Here is a 23121-nt window from a genome sequence, read left to right on the forward strand (position 1 = left end):
CTCTTGCAGCTTTTCTAACAGAGTAAGAAGTATAGAAACAGTTAGCGGGGATATGAATTCTCCATCGTTCAGTTCCCGCCACCCGAAAGATGCGCTACTGGTTTTAAGTATACCTGGACTCTCAGCCTGTTCGGTTAAGCCTGGCTCAATGTCGTGACCCGCGCCGGTCTCATCAAGAATACTTGTCTCAACATCTACAGGCTCTTCGAGACTGATTCCCAGAGTTGGTTCCGAAAAGTCAATATCAGGGGAAGAAGCGTCAAAGATAAAGCCGCTTGCAAAATCTTCTTCTGCGAAGTACGAAATTGTTTAAGTCCAAAAGCTCAACATATACCGGAAGAAACTATACGAAAAAATACTCACCCCTTTCAGCCATCAATCCTTGAGTCGCCGTGAGTCACCGGTCCCATTTCAGGGTTGCTCCGTCGCTTAGAAGCCAGCTTCTTTTGTTTAGCCGGACGTTCCCCCTATGGATCAACAGTCTTCTCCGCGAAAAATTTAGAACGCAATTCGTGCCTCGGAGAAACCTGAGTTGCGGGTCGAGACCGCGTCCGATGAATAAGGCTGGACTCCTCTCTCTCTTCTTCTTCAGAAGCTGCACCTGAGATTTCAACCGACATCTTATTAGGATAAGTGAAAAAGACTTGCATCTTTGGCTTCTTTAGAGGAGGCGAAGGTTTGGACAATTGAAAGCGGCGAGTTCTTTCAGCAATTGCTGCATCTTTGGGATTTCTAACACACCTGTTTCCGGCTCCTCTTCTCCACCATCGCCACCAATCTCTACACCACCCCCAACATGAGGTTCCGTAGTAGGCTCCCTCTGCGTTGAATGACTAGAAGGACCCACTGGTTCCCTCCTTCTCCTCTTTTCGAGCTCGGATTCATGGACCATTCGAGTTGCAACCCGAGAAGCTTCTTCATCGGTTGACTCGGTGACCGGTTGAACCGGTACGTGTTCATTGGCCGCCAAGAGCCACCGGCACTGTAGAAAAGTTAGCTCCAACTGGTGCGTGTAGTCCTCTGACCGATTCGTGTAGCGGTATTGGATGCGCGTAGGGGATTTGTGAACAGTCAGTTATCCGGTGATATGAGCGTTGGCTCTGTGTGAGATGTGACCAGTGACCTGTTAATTCCATCTAGTGTATGACTCTGTACTTGGATGATTATTTTGATCGCTAGCTGCATGATCGACTTGTTACTTGGTTGATTTCCTGGGATTTATTATGATTATTCTACTCTAGTAGTAACTTATATTTAGATCATTAGTATTTCAGTTGCATGTTTCCATTGTTATTACCATTATTTGCATTGGTTGCACGACCGTTCTATTCTTCCTTTCGGGATCTTGCCGTGCGCCACGCACCTGACGTACACCTGTTTTCTCTGGTGTACGTCAGACTTAGAAGAAGAACATGTTCAGCTTGGAGACGCGCCAGAGCCGAGTATTCTCAGCAGGAGTGTCATGTAGACGAAGCAGAAGAAGAGTTGAAGCTCAGTTATTCCTTTCAGTTTATTTTCGTAGCATTTCCTTTTCCGCCTGATCATTGTATTTTATATTCTCAAGTATTTCATTCAGATAGTTTGTATAAGGGCATGTTTGGCCCGAATATTATGTCTGGATGATCATTTCAGTTGTGATATGTATCTTTTGGTTCTGAGTTGTTTATTATATTCTCATTACTGTGATCGGGGACCTGTGCTTTCGTTTGTATTTCTTGACGCTTAGCGTATTAGATTGAGAAGACGGGGTCTAGCACTTATCTCTTCTCAGTTTAATATGTCGCGGGCTTGCTCGCGTCCCGATTCCCTGGTATTTTGGGAAGCGGGGCGTGACATTAGATCTGGATCTGGTTGATGGAAAATTAGGCAGAGCTTCGCCTTCACCGGGGGAATGTTTAATTTGAAGCGCTGAAATCGACCAAGCGAAATCAGGGCTCTTCTCGAGATTAAGATCAAGCCTAATCTCAAGGGACGGACGGACGAGATTTAGATCCTTCGAATAGCTCCTTCTTTATGCCGAAGTTCTTCAGGATATGATTTGCCATCGCTGAAATTCGTGCTCCTTGACTCCTCAATCCAGCAGCACCTCCCCGTCTTGATAATAACTCCGCCCCGAGAAATGAGCAACCGAGCTCGTATTTATAAGCTTCGGAAGCGGTTATTTGGGATAAGAATGAATGATCCCTCCTTATCTTCAGTTAATAACTGATTAACAATGTTTGGGGATGATATCAGATCAGTTGGGATGCTCAGGAACCAACAAATCCTGAGAAAACCCCGACCCGCACTGGTGCGGGTCGGTTTCGGCCGACCCGCGCTGGTGCGGGTCGGTTTCGGCTGTCCCGCACCGGCGCGGGTTCCGTAGCTTGGCACTTTCTTCTGGTTTTTTGACTCTTCCGGGACTTGTATTTTTCATCGTTTTGCGTGTTTGACCGTCTTGTTGACTTGCATGCTTCGTTACGGGATTGACTATCGAAATCGCGTTGGTTGATATACGCGCGTGTTGATTGATGCACTCGTGTTGACCGACACGCGCGAACTGATTGTCGGACGCGCGTTGATTGATGCGCGCGAGCTTATTGACGCGCGCGTGTTAACCGACGCGTGCGAGCTGATTGATAAGCGTGCAGGCCACTCGGTTTGCTGTTTTGCTTCAGGCGCTTGTCAACGTTAGATAATCCTCTTAGATTCAGATAACGACGTTCATCGTCTTCTCTCCGTCTCAAGCTGTGTGCGGACACCCATAGGCATTTTTAGACGCCTACAGGGGAGGTAAGGGGTTGCAAATCTAAAAAGTATGATAGATTGAAGGCATATATGAAAACACAATCTCTTAATCTTTTGCTTAAACTAATGATAAATTTATTTTTTCAACCAGATAGGCCTACTTGTTGTCATATTTGTGAATACTTTTTATGCTCAATTATCATCGGCGTTAGTTTTTAGGATAGAGTAGTAAATTAGTGTTAGTTTTTTTTATCAATATAATATTTTACTATTTTCTTTTTATAGTCTTTCTTTGAACTTTTGTTAGATAGTCAATTACCCACCTTATTTGCCACATGAATATAAAAGAAGCCTTTTTCATCTATTCCATGTTTTTCAAGAGCTCTCTGTTGTAAAAACCTACACAAAGACTCTCCTCATCAACTATGACAGTAAATAAAATAAATTAATTTTATAATGTAAATTTTTTTTCCAAATATTCTTAGACATTAATACCTCCGTAGATGTTTTTAAAGATGCTTCCCCTAAAACTTTTTAGATTTTAAAGTTGAAAGGAAAAAAAACAGAGAAAAAAAAATAAATTTTGGATAAAATTAAAAAAAAAAAAAACATGATAGGATTTCATATGAATGTCCATCTAGACCGCTGAAGAACAAAACTCCAATATATATAGTACTAAATGGCTGCACTAACGATCATAAATGAGGGAGGTTTTATTTATTTATTTATTTTTCGAGCTTTTCGACAAGGTGATTTCTTGGAAAACAAAGTTTAAAGCGGGGTTGCTTCTAATATTCCCTTAAATTAATTCGGATCTGTAAGTTCCAACACTATCCAATAGGACTAAGCCCGAACCCGAAACAATCTGGAATGGATATTCTAGAGTGGGCTTCCTTTAGCCCAATTACCAGTCCTGATTAGTTAAAACCAAACTAATCAATTTAATTGCGAAAAGGAAATGCTTTAATCAAAGGTCTCTGGGAGCTCGAGCACAGTGCTGATTTCTTCAATGGAAGAATGCGAGGTTGGAAGAGAGATCGATCTGAAGGCGGCAGGGGCGGAGCTGCTTCCAGATGGACGGCGAGGATTGCATCTCAAGGGATGGAAGATCGAGTCCTTCAATCGCCCTATTCTCACTTCCCTCGCCATTCAAGTACGAGCCCCCGCACCACAAAAACCCTGAGCTTCCGAAAATTGCTTCTTTTCAAAAAATTTCGTCAATTTATTGCTTTGATTCCTGTTGATGTGAAAAGTTTGAATATTTTTGCGAGATTACACTTATGGAGTAAGAAACCCTAAAGAAAAAAATAAGGTTAAATTTCACAAAGTGACGAACTAATCAACTAGTTGCTTGGTTGACTTCTAATTTTTACAATTTTCAGGTTTAATTATAGTTTTAAGTGCTTTTTCTGTCAGTTTATTTTGGACTTATATTGGGAATTAGTTCGGTTGAAGTTACAATTTAAACACTATTTGGAGCTCAAAAAGGTTGCAACTGCAAACTACACCAAATCTGTGTTAAGTTGTCAGTCGCAACTAAAAACCTTTTTGCAGCTGCATTGATCAATTACAATGAAACAAACAGCTGTAACTGACCCAAAATGTCCTGGTTGCATGCATAGTTAAAACCTCTCCGATTATGATTTACCTACACGTTAGTGTAAGTTGGCGCATAATTTGCATATGAGATATTTTCGACTATGTAGCACGGACACGGATTCGACACAACCATCCGACACACCGACATGAGGCAAATCCTAAAAAATACATAGGATACGTGTGTTCGACACGTGTGTCCGACACGGACACGACACGACACAGCTTCATGTTATGCGTGTCCGTGCTTCATAGATTTTCGACATGTTTACCCTTATTTACTTCATATGACTACTCTCTCACCTTCTCCCTTCTTAATTATTAGGGGTATATTAGATTTTCAATGATGCCTTTGACGCTGTTCGCGTAATTTACTAATACTATGTGATATTTTCTGTAGATTTAAAAATTTGTGATATTTTTCTCCAACAAAAGGTAACTTATGGGCAAGGTTATCAATTGCGGATAGCGTCGCGTAGCAGTAAGGCACCGCTGAGGCTATTTGGGGCTTTAGCGGCAAAATAGCAACAAAAAGCGCAAATTAAAATAACGGTCCAATTGAAATATGTATAATTATATATTTAAAAAATAAAAAAAATTAAAGAAAAATCTAAAAATTCCACAAATGCTTGTTTAATGATTTGTAAAGATCCTAAACATGAAATAGGCGTGTAAGTAACAATCACATAATATTAAAAAAAGTATTGTACATAATAAAAAAGCGTACCTGTTAATAAAAAACTGTCATTTTTCCCATTCTTTCAACCTTCCAAGTCTTTAAAAGTAAAATTCTCAACAATAGAAATGCATTGATTAGTAGCAACATAATTGTATTAATTATTTAAAACTTGACATAAAAATGAAATATTCAAGCGTAAATAACAATCTAAAGATCCTAAGCAAGATAATGTCATAATAGATAATAACAATCCAAAGATCCTAAGCAAGCTGTAAATATCAAACTCCAAATACATGTCCAAACCTAAACTCAAAAGTCAAAAAGTCCAAGCAAAATAAAAGCCATAAGTCTCAAAATTAAACTTTGAAATCAAGCAATGACTCATCATCACTTATCATTCCTCGTCATCATTAGCTGTGCCAAGAAGCAAAATGTCATCTCTCAAAGCATCATTGTGACAATCATCATCGTCAAGCTGGATATCCTCCTCATCTGAGTCATAGTCCTCATGAGTCAGAGTCCTCAACAACTCCCTCCTCATTCTTCGTATCCACCACCTCGCAGACTCTTGAACTAGAAGCCGTATTTGCCCTCATTGTAGTCCTCATCGGCTGCAAGAATTCATCTGCACTAGCTGCTTCGGAGACAACTCTAAGTGGAATGTCAATCCTTAGATAATAATCCTTTTCCTCTCATAGATATATCCATCCACCACCCCAACCATCTTTAGCAAGGAGGATATCCTTTTTCTTTCCATCCTTGTTGTATCCATTTTGGTTTTGATCCTCAAATTGAATTGTACATAGACCAGGTCGTTCAATCTCTTGCTATCTAGCTTGTTCCTTTTCTTTGTGTGGATCTGCAATTCAATAACATAGAAATATGTCATTTCTCAATGTATCATTTATCATTTAATAACTTCAATCTCATTTTTTTAATATGAACAATTGAATTTGGAAATTGAAACAAGGTAGTGAGTGATCCCTTCAAAACAACTCCAGTTTCCCTCACAATTGGAGGTGCTTCATATCAATCTCAATATCCTAAGCGCCATCATCTGCATGTAATATGTATTTCCACCAAATGTGTCCCACAATGAGTTGTATGAAGGTAATAAAAGCAAATTAATCAATTCAAAACTAACAAATAGTAGAATTAATGTACTATTACTCAAAATAACATAACTTAATACCTGGATTACGATTCTCTATAATCCTTTTTGTTACTCTCTATGCTCTTGGCTTTCTATGAATGGAAGCATCACTTTCCTTATACGTCGCCATCTCTGTCGAGTAAATGGTATCAATGGTAGTCTCATCCTAAAGAATAACTCAGCACAATCAAGAACTATTTGCTTAGCCCCTACATTCTTCTTAGCCATCTCATCCTCCGCATAATAGAAAAGAGGATTTAGAAACCATGCCGCTAGATGAAGGGAACTATGAAGCCTATCCTCAACATGCCTCTCCATAATGGATATGATTGGTGCGTAACGCTTTTGTCTTGCAAGCAGCCAGGACTTTCCTCTTCACAATTTGCTGCTTTCCACCAATTAATCCCATTAAGGGACATGTATCTGAATCAACCATGCGAAGAAACTTGAAAAGAGGCGTGAAGGCCTTTAAGCAACTCCTCACATTTTTTAGAAGGTCCTCGAAATCACAGTAACATTTGCTGCTAGAGCTTTCCTCTTTGCACCCCTAACAAACTTCATATTCCAAACTCATCAGAACCGAACATAGTAATAAATGCATCCTTTTTTTCTAGTAAGCTCTCAAATGTGAGGAATGAAGTAGCAAATCTGGTAGTGCTTAGCCTAACAATGTCCTTCCTTGTGCACTTACGTGTAACTGCCAGAGTCCTGGTATGACTGGTATGACTATAGATAAAAATAGTCAATGCTCGTGCCTTCTTAATTATATTCTTGAACTTGGTCAATTTTCAATGTCCTACAAACATGGGATTGGTTGTGTTGCACAAGAAGTCAAAAGATCCTTGGCCTCTCCCTTTTTAGCTTCTTCTTTGAAGTCATGTTTGCTGAATGATTATCGGTGACAACTTGTACAACATAGTCAGCCCCTATCTCCTCGATGCACTAATCAATCCACTGAGAAGTAAAATCTCCTGTATAAAAAGTAGCAGATTCCTTTATCGAGTTGTAGAAAATAACTCTAGCACTAGAATGAACACATATGTTCATAACACATATGTGCTTCTAATCAGTCCATGAATCTATCATCAATGTGTAGCCAGTAGTCTCTCAAAGCTTCTTATGTCGCTCCAAATCCACTGAAGTACGAGTCACTATCTTCTTCAGCAAATGCTTCCTCAATTGATACATTGTCGGTGCCACATAGTCTGGACCAAATTATCCAATAGCTTTAGACATATTACCGAATGAAGGGAGCGTCAATGCATGAAATAGAATCGTTGCTTCATAGGTCCAAAGAGAGACCCATTCGTGGACCAAACCAACTCCTTTCTTCTTTTATGTTTAGCTTCATCGATTGTTGTTTGCTTCATCGTGGATGATGATGTAGGCTCTTCTGGCAAGAATGTTGCATATCGTTGCATAGCTCTAAAAGTACATGTACTCTTCTTTCTGATTCGAGTGATTTCTTTTGTGCTCTCAATTTTCAAATTGGAAACTTGGACTTCCTGTCTACGCTCGACCTCATGTTTGATATTATTTGACTTCTTGCCCTTATTTTGCTCCTTTGTTGCTTTTACCTTGGCTAAAATCTTAGGTGTCACTTTTTTAGATGGTTTCATATTGCTGGGGGTGGTAGTTAAGTGTTCTTTATGGTGGGAAATACAACCAGTGCTTATATGTCCACACAATGTGCATTGGGCCATTCTTATACCATTCTGGATAAATTCTCCAATCCCATCCAATATCATCTGAAGGACACAAATGTGGTGCCTCACCCGAAGCTCGAGCCTTGGTGGCAAGATTTAGCTGGCTGTGGCAGCTACCTAACTCTAGATTCTGAGAACTCATCAGTGGATTAGATTTTCTGTAGAGGACGATCCCATCTAATGATGCTGAAGTTATACCTATGCAATGAACAAATAATAATTGTTAATAACAAAACAAGTTAAGCAAGAGAAATAAAAATATACATATGTAATTGATAAACTAATTTCTAATTTCTATATGATAGTTATTTACTTTTCAATTTAATTGATCAATCCATTTAGTCATACACTCATACGTAGGGTGAAAACATTTAACATCTTAAAATCTAAATTAATTTAATTAAATTTTGATCAAATAGTTTCTAATTTGGTTACTAACTTACTAATTATTATTTACAAATTGTTCACTGCATATACAATTAATCAATTATATACGTACATATATATACAATAAAAATTTAGAATATTCTAAAATCTCAATGCATTGACTCCTTAAACAATAAAAAATTTAGAATATTCTAAAAATCTCAATGCACCGAGTCTTTAAACAATTTCAAATAATTTGTAATGTATATAAAGATTAAAGAACAAACAAGTTAAAGAAGAAATCTTTATTAATGATTAATTTTGAGAAATTACCTTAGTCTCTGTTTCAGGCCGAGCCTAATAGAGAATCTTGATAATGAGGAAGTCCAACAATGAGAGGGACCACTAGAGAATGGTGGAGTTGGTGGAGGGAGCACTGGAGATGGTGGAGTTAGTGAAGGGAGCTTCGGAGATGGTGGAAGAAGCGCTGCAGAAGGTGGAAGAGCACTGGAGATGGAGCTGGTGGAGGACGGGAGGGAGCTTCGTGGAGGGAGCTTCGGGGATGAGGAAGGGGTAGCATGGGGGAGGGGACACGAGAGAGAGAGATCAAATCGGGTCATGTCTGGGTTTAAAGCGGTAGGGTATCAAATAACCTAGCTCATTTAAAAGCGATAGTTAGCGGTTAATAGCACTTTTTAGCGCTATTAACCGCATTGAGCTGCTATTGACCGCATTGAGCTGCTATTACACGCTTTTATTGCAATTATGAGCAAATAGCGATTCACCGCTATTTGCTACCGAAGTCATTGATATCCTTGCGGATGACTTCACAAACGCTATTCTCCTTGTGATTGCGTCGCGTTGGGCCTTATTTACAACAGTGCTCATGGGTAGTTTTTTTAGAAGAACCCTAATAAGCTTATGGAAGGTTATGAAATTTACGCTAGAATTAAGCTAAACCAGTAGAATTTAAGATTAACTACGAGAACGAGGTGGAGTTTGTCTTAAGAGCTAACGCCTTGATTACATCCTTGTGTTTTTCTTTCAGGTGGGAAGAAAATCTAGGGACTTCACACTTGCCTGAGATGGTTTTTGGAGAAAGTTCTTTATGTCTTTTACATGTCAATAGTGGTATTAAGATACACTTCAATGCATTTGATGCTCTAAAGGGGTGGAAGCAGGAAGCGTTGCCACCGGTCGAAGTCCCTGCAGCAGCAAAATGGAAGGTCAGAAGGTAAATTGTGTAATTCCTTCTTTTACTAACAAATTGCTTAAATTAGATTTAGTTGCATTGCTCAGTTTGTCCATAGAAAACATATGTCTGAGGTAGATATTCTTACATTGTTACTTCTCCAGATTTTCAATATAGCTTACCCGAATTTCTGCATGCTATTCTTAGAACAGAGCTAATTATGTCATCACAAGGGTCGTGTTTCCCTCATTTATGAGGTTTTGACATTAGTGTGTCCTTGAAGAGTTGGTGACAAATTTTCTCCATTATTATTTATGTAATGTCCTAGTCACTAACAATGAGATATCTTATTTATGTTTTTGCTCTTTTCAGCAAACCGTTCCAGCAAGTGATACTTGATTATGACTATACATTCACAACACCATATAGTGGCAGTGAGGCAATTGAACCAAATGAAGCAAAGGTTTGAACCTTCTCTGCTAATTTTTTTTAACTATATACCGAGTATTTCAAGTTGAAATTGATGATCACTTGTTGAGTATTAAAAACCTTGGAAATGGTATGGTAAGATATAAATCCTGCTGAGCCTTACAAATTTGTTTGCTAAGATATAATAGAAAAATCTTTTTTTATTCTCGGTAGCTTTGAGTGTATTAATCAAAAGCCTGCATGTTGATACAATCAAATGTTATTTTTTTGCTCATCAAAGCTACCTTGCATTGTTGATTCATCTTATTTGAAATATTTCAATAGGACCATAAATTTAGCATGTTGGCTCTTCTGCATAAAATTTTGAAATAATGTAAAATGATATTGTATCAGATCAAACAAAGAATAATACAATGGATACTCAATGAAGAATGTCAGGTTTTTGTATACCACCGCCTTATGCCATTCAATTTCTGTTTATGTTTCATCCGTTAGTGAGATACACTAAGGTTTTAGGTCCCTAGGAATAGTGGGAAAGAGATGAACAGTTGTTGAACTTACAAGTATTTTAACTATATAAATTAAGAAAAAATATATAAAGTTACACCATCACAGTATACTATCATGAAGATTTCTCTGTAGGCTTCATTTTTTATCTCCTTGGTTTCAGGAGTCTTTTGCCTCTAAGATAATTGATGTTTTCATGTAAGAAAAAACATTGCTAAAAGCTAACATTGGCCTGCCTGTTGCTCACAAAATTGCATCTGAAAAATTATGTTACATGATTGGTGGATTCTAAGCTTCCAAATATTGAATTGCTCCATAGAGTTTGCATATCATCTTACTGTTCTCTCAATAATCCGCAGTCTGTCTTTTTATTACTTGGAGATTGGGGACTTGGAGATAGGGGATGGACAATGGCAATAGTTCTTCCAAAAATACCCTTCACTTGCACATGTTGACACATTCAAGACCTCATCCTTCCAACAGCATATAATTTAGATTTTGTGCTATAATTGTTCCATGAGTCTATTTAAAAAAACCAATGCAATTCTCATTCTCTGACACAAACAAACTTATTGACACAAGAGAGTGAGAGACAAAGATGAAGAGAGTCCTATGTCTTGCATTTTGCTTGTTGACATTCATGGTGAGTTTGGATACCTTTTTTTTAAGAGGGGAGAGGAGTTGGGGAGGTTACAATGTTGACCATCCTAAAATTGTGTTTGTTTATATATTTTTTAGTGAGTGAGGGGAAGGATTGGGAGGGTTAAAAAGAAGCAAATTTCCTCACTTTCTTAACCCTCCTGAACTGGGAGGGGAGGGATTAGATTTTAAGTGAATTGCTCTATTCTTGTCCTATTTTCTACTCTAAACAAAAACAAATTAGTTCCGTCACTCTCCCTCCATCTATATTTCCTAGTTGTCTAGCCAAACACAATTAGTTGCATCACACTCTCTTCCTTTCCTTTTTCTGCCCTTGAGTTTAATTCAATCATCTCCCTCCCCTACCCTCTTCTCTATCCAAACTGACCAACCGATGATTAGATCTTGTGCTCACTTTGCTCATGAATATTTTCAGAAATCAAATGCATATTTCCTAGCAATTTATTCTACTTGAAAGATTCAAAATACTTAGCTATGGGAGAGATAATGTTGAAAAATATTGTTTTCTTCTTGGCAAGGTTTTAAATGTCGGATGTTGGGGACAATGTTAGACGCCTAAAATCCATGCGAATTGTGGAAATCAAGAAAATATCGGTAATTTGTAGTAAATATCGCATTGTCATATCAGATAGTGTGCATATATAATATAATGTCCTAAACGCAATCTACACGTAATAAAATCTAGTCTAAATATACAAAATGTAAATAACATATGATATTTAGGATCACTAACCGATTCTAGTAACTTGCTTCTTGATCGCAAGAGAAAGAGAGCAAGAGGAGAGGGGTGGGGGGTAGGGGGAAGGATGGAGAGAGGCCTTATTATCCTTCATCATCAAAATCTCAATCCAGCTTCAAGATTTGAATTTGAACGCTAAGTTGATTACGCCCTGTGAAGGAAGCAGCGGAGGAGTGGAGCAATTTATTTTTGTGGTATGATTTTACCCTATACTTGGTTATCAGGTTCTTTTAATTGGGAATGTAACAATTGGATAATTAGGTTTGGCTCTTTGGGTTTTGAGTTCTAAACCAAAGTTAGAAAGACTAAGGTCTTAAAAATCAGCATATCGGCAGATATTTAGAGGCCGACATACTGGCTGCTATGTCCGAAATATCCCAATATTTATCCTCAAAACGCCATACAACTTTGGAAGCATGATATCATGGCGTTGGAGCTCCCAAACTGACATGTTGGCTGCCATTTAAAACCTTGCTTCCAGGTGCAAAGTTTTTAGGGAATTTGATCAAGGGAGATCTTTGAAAATTTGATCTTGAGTTTGTACCAATCAATACATGGTATCTGAGAGTAGTGTACTTTTATTATTTTTGAGTCAAATTTGTATCTTGGAATGCTAACATTGGAAAAATCGACATCTATATTGGAACGCTAACATTTTTGAGTCAAATTTGTATATTGGAACACTAACATTGGCAAAATCGACATCTATCAAAAGCTTTTCTTAGTTCCTATAACTGTCTGCTGCACTCCATATTCTCTTTTCTAGTTGAATAATATTGAAACTAGATTGCTACTTGTAGACATCATCATGATGGCCTTCATGGAGGCTTTCTCAACAGACTGATCATGGAGGCTTTCTCGAAAGACTTTGCTTTTATCTCTATAGTTTTTCAAATCTTTTGCCTGATAATTGTCTGTGAGAAATGTTTATTTTTATAGAGAAGATCATCAAAGTTATACTTGCTATCCTTTGCCCCAAGCTAATATGACGTCTGTCACTCTTATATTGAGTCTAGAAGTTTATACTGCATGATTGGTTGCTTTCTACATTTTGAACTATATAAATTAATTCAGTACAAGTTTCTGCATTAAAACATGTGAGGGGATGTGACACTAATTCATGCCTACAGAAGAATTGAACAAGTTTTAATAGGACAGCCTGGGAATACATTATTGATTGTCCGTATAGGGTTTTAAATGCCTGTTCAAGGTATGTACGAGCCAAAAGTAACAATAGCCTAAAATTTTGACTAGCTGACAAGGTAGGTTGACCTACTTCAATTGTCTATGCAATTATACTCCTGCTACGAAGTAGCAACCATCAATATTTTCCTAAATCGGATGGAGAGTCTGGAATACAAGGTTATATATATAATGCCCAAGAAATGGCTAATTTTCATGAAGAAAATTAGAAAAAGTTCCATCTCTATGAAACAGTGTAAATTATTCTGTTATTTGTGTAACTTAACATTATATTGCATAATTAAACATGATGAGGTTGATTCTATGAATTGATTCTATATCATGTTTTAATACCTCTAAACGTGCAGATAATATCAGAAAATGAATGCCATCTCATTTGGAAGGACTGTGATGAACAAATTGATTTGGCTGTGCTATCAGCAAAGGAACCTATACTTTTTTATGATGAGGTTAATTACATTACTAACCTATGGAAGAGGATTTTGTTTTGTTTTCTCCTTCTGTTGTGTTGACTGTTACTTGGTTCACCAATATTGTACCTTTAGGTGATTTTGTACGAGGATGAGTTGGCTGATAATGGAATATCACTCCTAACTGTAAAAGTTGTAAGTCCAGCTTTAAAAAAAATTAAATTATTCGTGAGTTTGTAGGAGAAGATTCACTAATGATGTTTGTCTCCACCATGATATTATTGCAGAGGGTGATGCCAAGTTGTTGGTTTGTTCTACTTCGTTATTGGGTAAGCTTATATATGTAGCTTTACGTGCTTATGTCCCTGTCCTCATTTCTACTATTCTACTTTGTTTATGTTTCACATAATTACGTTTCTACCCGAAGTATGATCTTTTGCCATTTATTTCTTGGTTTTTTGAAATTATTTGATTTGATTTTCACTTCATTTGTTTTCAATGTGAAGTCACATTATCAACCATGCAACACTGTAAACTTTTTGCTGCAGCTAAGGGTAGATGGAGTACTGATGAGGCTAAGGGACACTCGAATATATTGCAAGTTTAGTGACGACAATGGTAAACCTGTTATCTTACGTGAGAACTGTTGGAGAGAAGCAACCATCGAGAGTTTATCCAATGTAAGTGCACACATGGCCTTTGACAAAGATTGGTATTTCATTCTACATATTTGGTTGAGTTAGTGTACCATATTATTCAAGTAATCCTAATATTTCCTTTTGCTCTCTGTCTTCTTCGAAATGACTGATTATACGTCTGCATAGGAGTGCATGGTGCAAGAAATGTTCAAATATTATCTCTAGTGAAGGGGTTGTTTATTTCCCTGCAAGTGCAGGAGTCATAAGTGTAGTTGCATATAGCTGGTATATTTTGGGTTAGTTGTAGCTGTCTGTTTCAATTGATAAATGTAGGTGCAATTACAGTTGCAGAAAGATCTCTATCTGCAGTTGACAACTAAGAGAGATATGGACATAAGTTAGTTTCACAAGTCTTTTTGTAGCCGACCCCTAACAGAAGTCCAAAAATCAGGTAACTCTAAAGGAAACACCTACACCTGCAGTTGCAGTTACAAAATGCAAAATTTTGAAGCTGAACCACATACAAGTACAATTGCATGCAGGATCAGGAAGAACAACTGCTGTCACATGCAACAAGCAAGCAACGAACCCAAGAGTCCCTTAACTTGTTTGTATCAAATTATTATATGAAAAGAAAGAAGAAATTTGCAAAATAAACCTATTTTGCTAAATATTTAGCAAAACAGACCGTTTTGCTAAATATGTTGGCCAAAAAGAGGTCGATTTTGCTAAACAGACCATTCGAAACATACGGGATTAGTAGTCCCGTATGTTTCGAATGGTCTGTTTAGCAAAATCGACCTCTTTTTGGCCACCTGTTGGCCAAAAAGAGGTCTATTTTGTAAATTTTTCCGAAAAGAAATTATTATATGAAAAGGGTAATAAAAGAATTAGTGTCATAGCCTCTACCATAAGTACAAACAAAATTGATGCAAAATCTCTGCTGGAGTTGAAATATTTTTGTGTAGAAAAAGTATAACATAATTTCTCTATTGGGAAAGGAATTTTTTATCCTTTATCATATGCTATTAAAAATTTCTATTTCTTGTTTTGTTTTACATATGCATGTTTCTTCAAATACATTGATGTATCAGCAAAACCTGACCTTTGCAAACATCAAAATGTTTTATGATTTAGAACATTGATAATTAGAAAAAGATATCTCTTGATTTGCTATTAAATATATCAATTGAAGTGTGTAGTAAGACCCATGTTTTATAAGGGTGTTACGTCAATGAAACTGGATACTTTGTTCTACCAGGGTATTAATTCATAAAAAACTGAAGCTTTTAAACAAAAAACATCAAAATGTATATTTGATTTGTACCAAGTCTAAAGTATTTTAATAACCAATAATTTTCTTATTTACAATATTCTGTTAAACATTTCACCCAATCTATTTTTTTCCTCAAGTGTGTGGTAAGAGTTCAGTTTCACCACGGTGTTATATCAATAACACCTGATACGTAACCGAAGGTTTTATGATTCAGAACAGAGCTAAAATAATTCAGTTATTGGAGAAATATATCTTTTCCTTATGGTTCACTGTATCAAGAAAACGCGATAGTTGTAAACATTGAAATATTTTATGTTTCAGAACAAGTCTAAAAATATATCAGTTATTGGAGAAAGATATCTTTTCTCCACGATGTGTTGTCAAACAGTTTTTTTTCAAAGTACGATTTAAAACTCTTGTTTTGGTGTCCTATCAGCAAATGATTCAGAACTATTCTAGAATATTCCGACCATTGGAAAAAGTTATCTTTTATTCAGAATGTTATGTTAAATAAATATATTTGAGACCATTGTTTAAGCAGTATGATATATCAACATAAGATGATACTTGTGAAATATTGAGAGTTACTCTGGACTGTTTTTATCAACCGCTGACATAATGATGCATACACAGTCAAAGGAACATGTCGGATTCCACTCTTGTTCTTTTGCTCTGTCTTTTTTTCCCTTTGTGATTTATTGTTAATCGCATGATCATGAATAATTTATTCTATATATGTCTTATCTGTATGCAGAAAGGTTTTCCTTCCAATATTGCAGTCTATGGCAATCCAGACCAGATTTGTCAGAGGCTCCCCATAATCAAGCTCAAGACCCAGAAGCTCGACATCTCTTGATAAGCTGTAACTGAGAATTATCTGTAAATTATCATACTGGGATGGACCAGACGCTTGTAAATTGTAATATCCTCCTTGTTTATTTCACACAGCTCATTTCAAGAGCGCCTTTTTATTATTGCTCAATGCTCATCTTGCATGGTGATTATTTTTAATGATATCCATGTAAGCATACAGACAAATGATGCTGCGATTTGTTGCGATGAATGAGTGATAAATAGTCTTTCTGGTTTTCTTCATGTACCGTGTGTTGCCTTCGCCTTTTGCCCATTTTAGTAGTTATGTTGACTGCTTGTGTTTGTGACTATAAAACCATTTTAAATGGAAGATAACTTCTTATGATGAGATTGTCGTTATATTTTTCTTGTAAGTATTCACAATACTTCTTGTTGTCAATTTGAGTATATACGTGTAAAATGCTTTAAACAGTGCTACAGTATTCAGACTTAATTAGAAAATTGAATGGACGGTCAAAGGGAGGATTACATGTTGAGATGTGTAAGGAAATATCTGATGCAAATTGACTGAAGTCTATTCGAGTATTATAGTTACTTGAAAATTTTGTAATACAAGGATCCATAGCTAGTGTGGTTTTACATTAATTTTCTTATATAGCTCTTACAATGACTAATTATGTTTAATGTGGTTATCAGACTCCCTTTGCTAAATATGGTTACCTATGTTCTCTGTATCTGCTATGTTTTTACCCATACTGCGAAGGGAAAAGGTGCCCTCTTTTAGTCTGTTTATCTGAAACTATATTTTTCAGGTGTTAACATATTTTGTTCCGTATATTTTTCCAGGATGGAGGGTATGGTAAGTGAATCACATTTTAGATCAAATCAGAACCAAAGCGACAAATGAGGCGAGAGGGAGCTACGAGAGAGAAAAGAGTCCTGGCTTATACTCTTCCTCAACAATTACAGAATTCAATCAATTTAGACCAACAATTATGGAGAGAGAAGGCATTTTCGTAGTTTGATTCAATGAGTATTGATGGTTCTGATCCTTCTGTTTCTCATTCAAGACAGTTGAATGCAACACCATGAAGAGGAAAAAGCTTGATCAGGTGCCTCTGGAGGAGGATAATTTTTATTATGACCAGCGATCGACCAGCTTCAGTGTTTTATGCTTGTTTCTCTGCGATGTCTGGTGCTAGTGATTTTCTAGTATGTATTCAACTGCGTGTTGTAATATTCTGATTTAGCATCTTTTATATTATAGCGTTGGACATTGATTAAAAAAAAAATTTTAAATGTTTTATATATTGCCTTTTTTTGCTCTTTCTAGGCACCAGGATATGTTCTAATGTCATAGAATTAGATGCTTGAAGACTTCAAATTTTATGCTTTCTGTTAGATTCATGGTAGAGCTACTCAACTATGAGAGTTAGAACATGTGGTTGATATGTATACTCTATGTGCTTTTAATAAGGGAAAACAAATCCTCATAATTCTTGTAAGTTATCATTTTGGGACAATTTTTTACCGATCCAGGAATTCAAGTACGAAATATATTTGGACATGTATAATGAAAGATTTATAATGTAGAGAAACAGAAAGTTTTAGATGATCTGGTTTTAATGGACATGAACACAAATTCTGTCAGAACACTCCACATGCTAACATGATATTCTGCGCTACTCAGAATTAGGAGTGACATTTCAGAGATTTTCACAAACTTTTTGCTTACCATTCTGCAATAATTCACATAAATGTAATGACACATTACAACGCACATAACGGCCAACGAGACATATGCAACAACACGCTAAAACACATACTAGGAAGTTATAAAAGCCAACGAGACAACATGACATAATGGCAAAGTCCATATTTTACATGTTGGGTGTCTAAAGAATATCATATTCTTGTATAGGTCTGTCCAAATAGGGCGGGCCGATCTGGCCTAGATTTCTGGGTCCGAAGACAAGCAATATGCCTAGCCTAGGCCCGGACCCGGACCCGGGGTGCCCAAGCCGGGCCCGTGTCCAGGATCAGATTGGCCCAAGTTTTTTTATTTGATATTTTGCAAAACATTGCTAAAAAATTAGGCTAATCTTATTATATTTATATAAATATGATTCCTATAGACTTACATATTAATATATAGCTATATATTATATATAAACATATTATATGTAAGTATATTGTACATACTTATAATTTATAACTTGAGAGAGAGAGAGAGAGAGAGAGAGAGAGAGAGAGAGAGTATCACATAAGTATATATTACTTATCTATAAATATGTATTATATAGTTATACATGTATTTAATACATACTTATATTATACTTATTTAAGTATGGTTATGTACTTCACTTATATGATATACATTTATATATACTACATGCAATATACTTATATATAATTATACTTATGTACTTATATAGTCTATAATATACACATATAAGTATACTCATAACTACATTATATACTTTTACCTAGGCCAGCCTAAAAAGCCTGCCGGCCCGGGCCCGGCCGGGTCGTGGTCCGGCCTCGGCCCGAAAATCCGGTCCTGACCGAGTTTCGGGCAAAAATGGCTATTTTGTGAGGTTATTTTGGTCATTTGCTTAGGGGGCTGGTTCTATAAATAGAGAGGCTTTTTATTTGTTTTCTTCACACCAAAACTCATCTACTTCTCTCTTATACTCTTATACTCTCTTATACTCTTATATTCTCTTATACAATCTTATACTCTCTTATACTTTCTAATCCTTTCATCAAATGGCTTCCGGATCTGATTATGATGAGCAAAACCTATCTCTCGATCTTGAAATGAGTCCTCCTACTGGGTCTACTCCTACCGATGTTAATCTCGAATCCGGTGGTGACGAATATGCACCAAGAGCTCCTAAAAGGTCAAGATCCGATGTGTGGAATTTTTACGAGAAGATCGACGTCACCAAGGACGAATACGGTAGGATCCTCACCCAGAAGGCTAAGTGTGCGTTGTGCGGCAAGATTTTTCAAGCTTATCATAAGAGTGGCACCAACCACCTCAAACGCCATTTAGATAAACACAACAAAGGCCAGACTCCTCAAGGTGATATCCGACAATCTATGATTTCTCAATCCTCCTCTTCTGATAGTCTCGGTAGTTAGAACTATGACGCTGCCAGAGCCAAGAAATGCGTAATCAGGTTTATCATTCTTAAAAACTTCCTTTTAAATTAGTAGAAGATGATGAATTTGAAGATATGTTTAGAGATGGTTTTTATCCTGCATTTAAAAAATTTTCTCGTCAAACCTGTCAATGTGATATTTTAAAATATTATCAGGAGGAACAAGGAAAAATAATTTCTTATTTTAAAATTTTAAACTGTAAATTTTCTTTAACTTCTGATATTTGGACATCTAGAGCACAAATTGGATATTTATGTATCACAGCACACTGGATTGATGAAAATTGGCAAATGTTTAAAAGAGTTATTTCTTTTATTGCAATAGAAGAGTCACATACTAGTATTAATGTTGCAAATTTAATAATTGAAGAACTTATGAAATTAGAAATTTCAGAAAGAATATTTTATCTTTCACTAGATAATGCAAGTAATAACAATGTAGCTGTTGATTTTATTAGATCAACTCTGTCATTACCATGTCATGGTGATCTTTTTCATATTAGGTGTATCTGTCATATTTTAAATTTAATTGTTCAAAGTGTATTTACTAAAATTAAACCCATGATAAAAAAGGTTAGAACAATTGCTTATATGCATAATGCTTCTGAACAAAGACTTAAAAGATGAAAACAATTTTGTAAAAGAAAAAATGTAAAGCCCAGACTAATTCCAAAAGATGTTGACCATAGGTGGAATTCCACATATGCAATGTTAAGTGTAGCAATAGAATATAAAGACATTATAACTGATTTTATAAACTATTATGCTTCTAGTTCTAGTTCTGGTAGCACTTATGGAATAACTGAAGATGAATGGACAGTTATATGTAATTTAAATGAAATGTTACAAGTTTTTTATGATGCTACCATGTTATTATCTGGCTGTTATTATCCAACCATTACTTTAGCTGCTTTACAAATTTTAAATATTCAAAATTTTTTTGATAAATATCGTTTGGATGCTACTTTTGGACCTATGGTTTTTGAAATGGAGAGCAAATTTAATAAGTATTTTAGGCCTATTCCTCATATTTTTGGTTTGAGGGTTCTTATTGATCCATGCTTGAAGGATATTGGCCTTCGAAGTTTGTTACAGTCATTGTATGGTGGACAGGTTATAGACTTAGATGATGGAACCACCCTGAATGCTACTACTCATCATTTACTTATTAGAAATTATTTTCAAACTTTATATGATGAGTATGCAGCTAGACATGGTGTAGCTGCACAACAGTCTGCAGCTTCGGTTTCTTCGAGCTCATCCCGAGCCCGAGGTAAAAGTGTAAGTTTTGATAGGTATGCAATGGTAGCCGAGCTAACTGGTGGATCTGGACTTGGATCGTCATCATCGGAGGTTTCTGAAATAGATGAATATTTTTCTGCTTCTTTAGTTAGATGTCAAGGAAATGCTTTAGATATTTTGCAATGGTGGAAAGTATATGGATCAGTTTCATATCCTATACTTTCCACCATGGTTCGTGACTTACTAACAGTGCAGGTTTCGACGGTAGCTTCGGAATCCGCCTTCAGCACAGCAGGTCGTTTGATCGACGATCACAGGACATGCTTGGATCCATATACTGTACAAGCGGTGATGTGCCTACAAGATTGGTGGAGGTACGAGAAGCGAACGCAAGGCATCGATCGGATGGCTGGAATTGAAGATAAATTTGAAGAATTGGGACTAGCAGATAGATATAAAGAATAGATTGTAGTTTTTATATCTTAGCTTACAATTTGTAAAGAATTATTTTGGAAATAATTGCAAATGATAGTGATATAGGTGAGTAGGTGCCAACCTAGTTGGGATTTACTTATCTATTGTGATGCGATTAATTCCAAAATAAATTTGTACTTGTAATTTGTAACTGATTTATCAATTATTAATAAAGAATATGTTTTTATCATTTCTTATTTGTAATTTATGTCATTTTAAGTAATTAATAAAATTATTGTTTTTGTTATTTAGACTGTGTTTTTTGGTTGCAGGTCAGTCGACCGCGAACTTGAGGCCGGTCGATCGAATCCGTGCACATTACAGTGTTCAGAAAAACACTGTTCGGGTCGGTCGACCGGCCAAGCCTATGCGATCGACTGAATTCATGTATGGAACAGGGTCTTAGAACCATGTTCTAGTATGTCGACCGACCATGTTTTGCGGTCGACCGAATGTGTGCTGGGTTACAGGGTGGAATTTCGATCTTCTGGCCGGTCGACCGAAACATCATGTGCGGTCAACTGCGATGCGGTTTGGGGCCAGATTCATTTTCCTGACCTGTTTTGGATTCCTATTTGATATAAATAGGAACATGACGTTTTCTAGGGTAAGGAGAGATTAAGAGCTGAGATCTGAGCATTGTTTTGAGCACTTTGAAAGGGAGAATTTGTGAGGGACTTGAGAGTTTTGTTTAGGGTTAAATTTGTGAGATTATTGAGTGGTTGTAATCTCTATTTGTACTCTCTCTATTGGTGAAATCTTCCCCTCCTTGCCCCGTGGACGTAGGCACATTGCCGAACCACGTAAATTTGATGTCTTGCTTGTGTGGTGCTTGTTTTTTGGGTGGTTGATTTGTTCTCCTATCTTGTTTGTGACTCTGATTCCGTTGCGCACGACAATATAATCATTACAATAGATATTTAATATGTATTAGTTCTAATACCTCTTTCCAATGCTTTACTTTATATATCTTTTGCCCTTCGAGTTAGCTTCATCATTTTCTATTTACAAAAAGAATTTCGAACATGCAACTAGTACATCCACGCGCAAAGCACGTGCATTATACTAGTATATAATAAATTTCTATATTTTATTGTAAAGTGCTTTATATATTAATGGTTATATATTCGGTGTATTTTAAACTAGATGTTAACCAATTTTAGACACTAATACGCGGCAACGCGCGGATCAATTTTGCTCGCTATATCTAACCAAGGACCTTTTTAGCGAAAGATACAATAAAATTTATTTTGCCATACATTACCATAACATAGTACATGTAATTTTCACAAAATTGCTGCTTAACATTATTCACTACTTCACCATAATAGAATACATCATCGCAGCAATGCACACAAAACACAATCAAACATATCACAAATCTAGAAACACCAAGCAACCCCAAAACTATGAGACATTAGGGCAAAATCCACATTCTACATGTTAGGGCTCCACACAATATCATCTTGAGGGAGAAAGTGGCACACTGGAACTGTCCCAGGCTTGACCTTGAGCCCCCTCAAGTACCTCACCGGATCTGGTCCAGCCAATGCTGTATGGCATGCCGCCACTGCCTCCACTGTCGTCCCATCCTCGCCCACCATCGACACCTGATACGCCGTTAAACCCTGCACCGTGTGGCAATAAAACACTGCATACGGATATTTTCTAGCATGACAGGCCACAAAATTCGATCCAGACATCTTCTTCACGCGTGATAGCACGTATTCTTGATCCGGCGCACCTTCTTTCGACATGACAGTCGATAGGGCTGAAACATGACGGGTACCGAGAGTGGATGTGGCATATTCGACCATAGATTCAAGGGACGTAGCACAGTACTTGTTCTCTTCGGCTATAGCAGGCTTTTCGCCACTCGTAGTTAGGCGTTTCTGTGGATTGGGCGGCTTGCACAGAGTTGGGGTTTACGGAGAAGTGGGTGAGGATGGCAGGCAGCGAAGCGGATGAAAAGGGAATGGTGGTGGCGGCTTGCCGGGATAGGAAGGTGGCTCCGGAGCCGGTGGTGGTTCTCATGAAGTGCATCTTCACTTTTGTGCCGGAGAGCATGTCCTTCTCCAGGACTGGACGGTATCCAAAACTACTGGAGGCATGATATCCTTCGATTTTCACTGCATAAAGGTGAC

The 23121-nt window shown here is 37.0% G+C and overlaps 2 protein-coding genes across 2 annotated transcripts; one reads left to right on the plus strand and one right to left on the minus strand.

Moving 5' to 3' along the window:
- On the plus strand, nucleotides 3667-16376 carry LOC109844579 (TIP41-like protein). The gene is made up of 8 exons (XM_020413687.1): nucleotides 3667-3882; nucleotides 9276-9461; nucleotides 9792-9882; nucleotides 13305-13406; nucleotides 13503-13562; nucleotides 13655-13696; nucleotides 13916-14047; nucleotides 16036-16376. Exons 1-8 carry the CDS (start codon nucleotides 3737-3739, stop codon nucleotides 16135-16137), a joined length of 861 nt encoding a protein of 286 aa, XP_020269276.1. The 5' UTR covers nucleotides 3667-3736; the 3' UTR covers nucleotides 16138-16376.
- LOC109845963 (BURP domain-containing protein 3-like) lies at nucleotides 22414-22794 on the minus strand. The gene has a single exon (XM_020415191.1). It carries the CDS (start codon nucleotides 22792-22794, stop codon nucleotides 22414-22416), a length of 381 nt encoding a protein of 126 aa, XP_020270780.1.

Source organism: Asparagus officinalis, chromosome 6, assembly GCF_001876935.1.
Source record: "Asparagus officinalis chromosome 6, Aspof.V1, whole genome shotgun sequence".
Classification (NCBI taxonomy): domain Eukaryota; kingdom Viridiplantae; phylum Streptophyta; class Magnoliopsida; order Asparagales; family Asparagaceae; genus Asparagus; species Asparagus officinalis.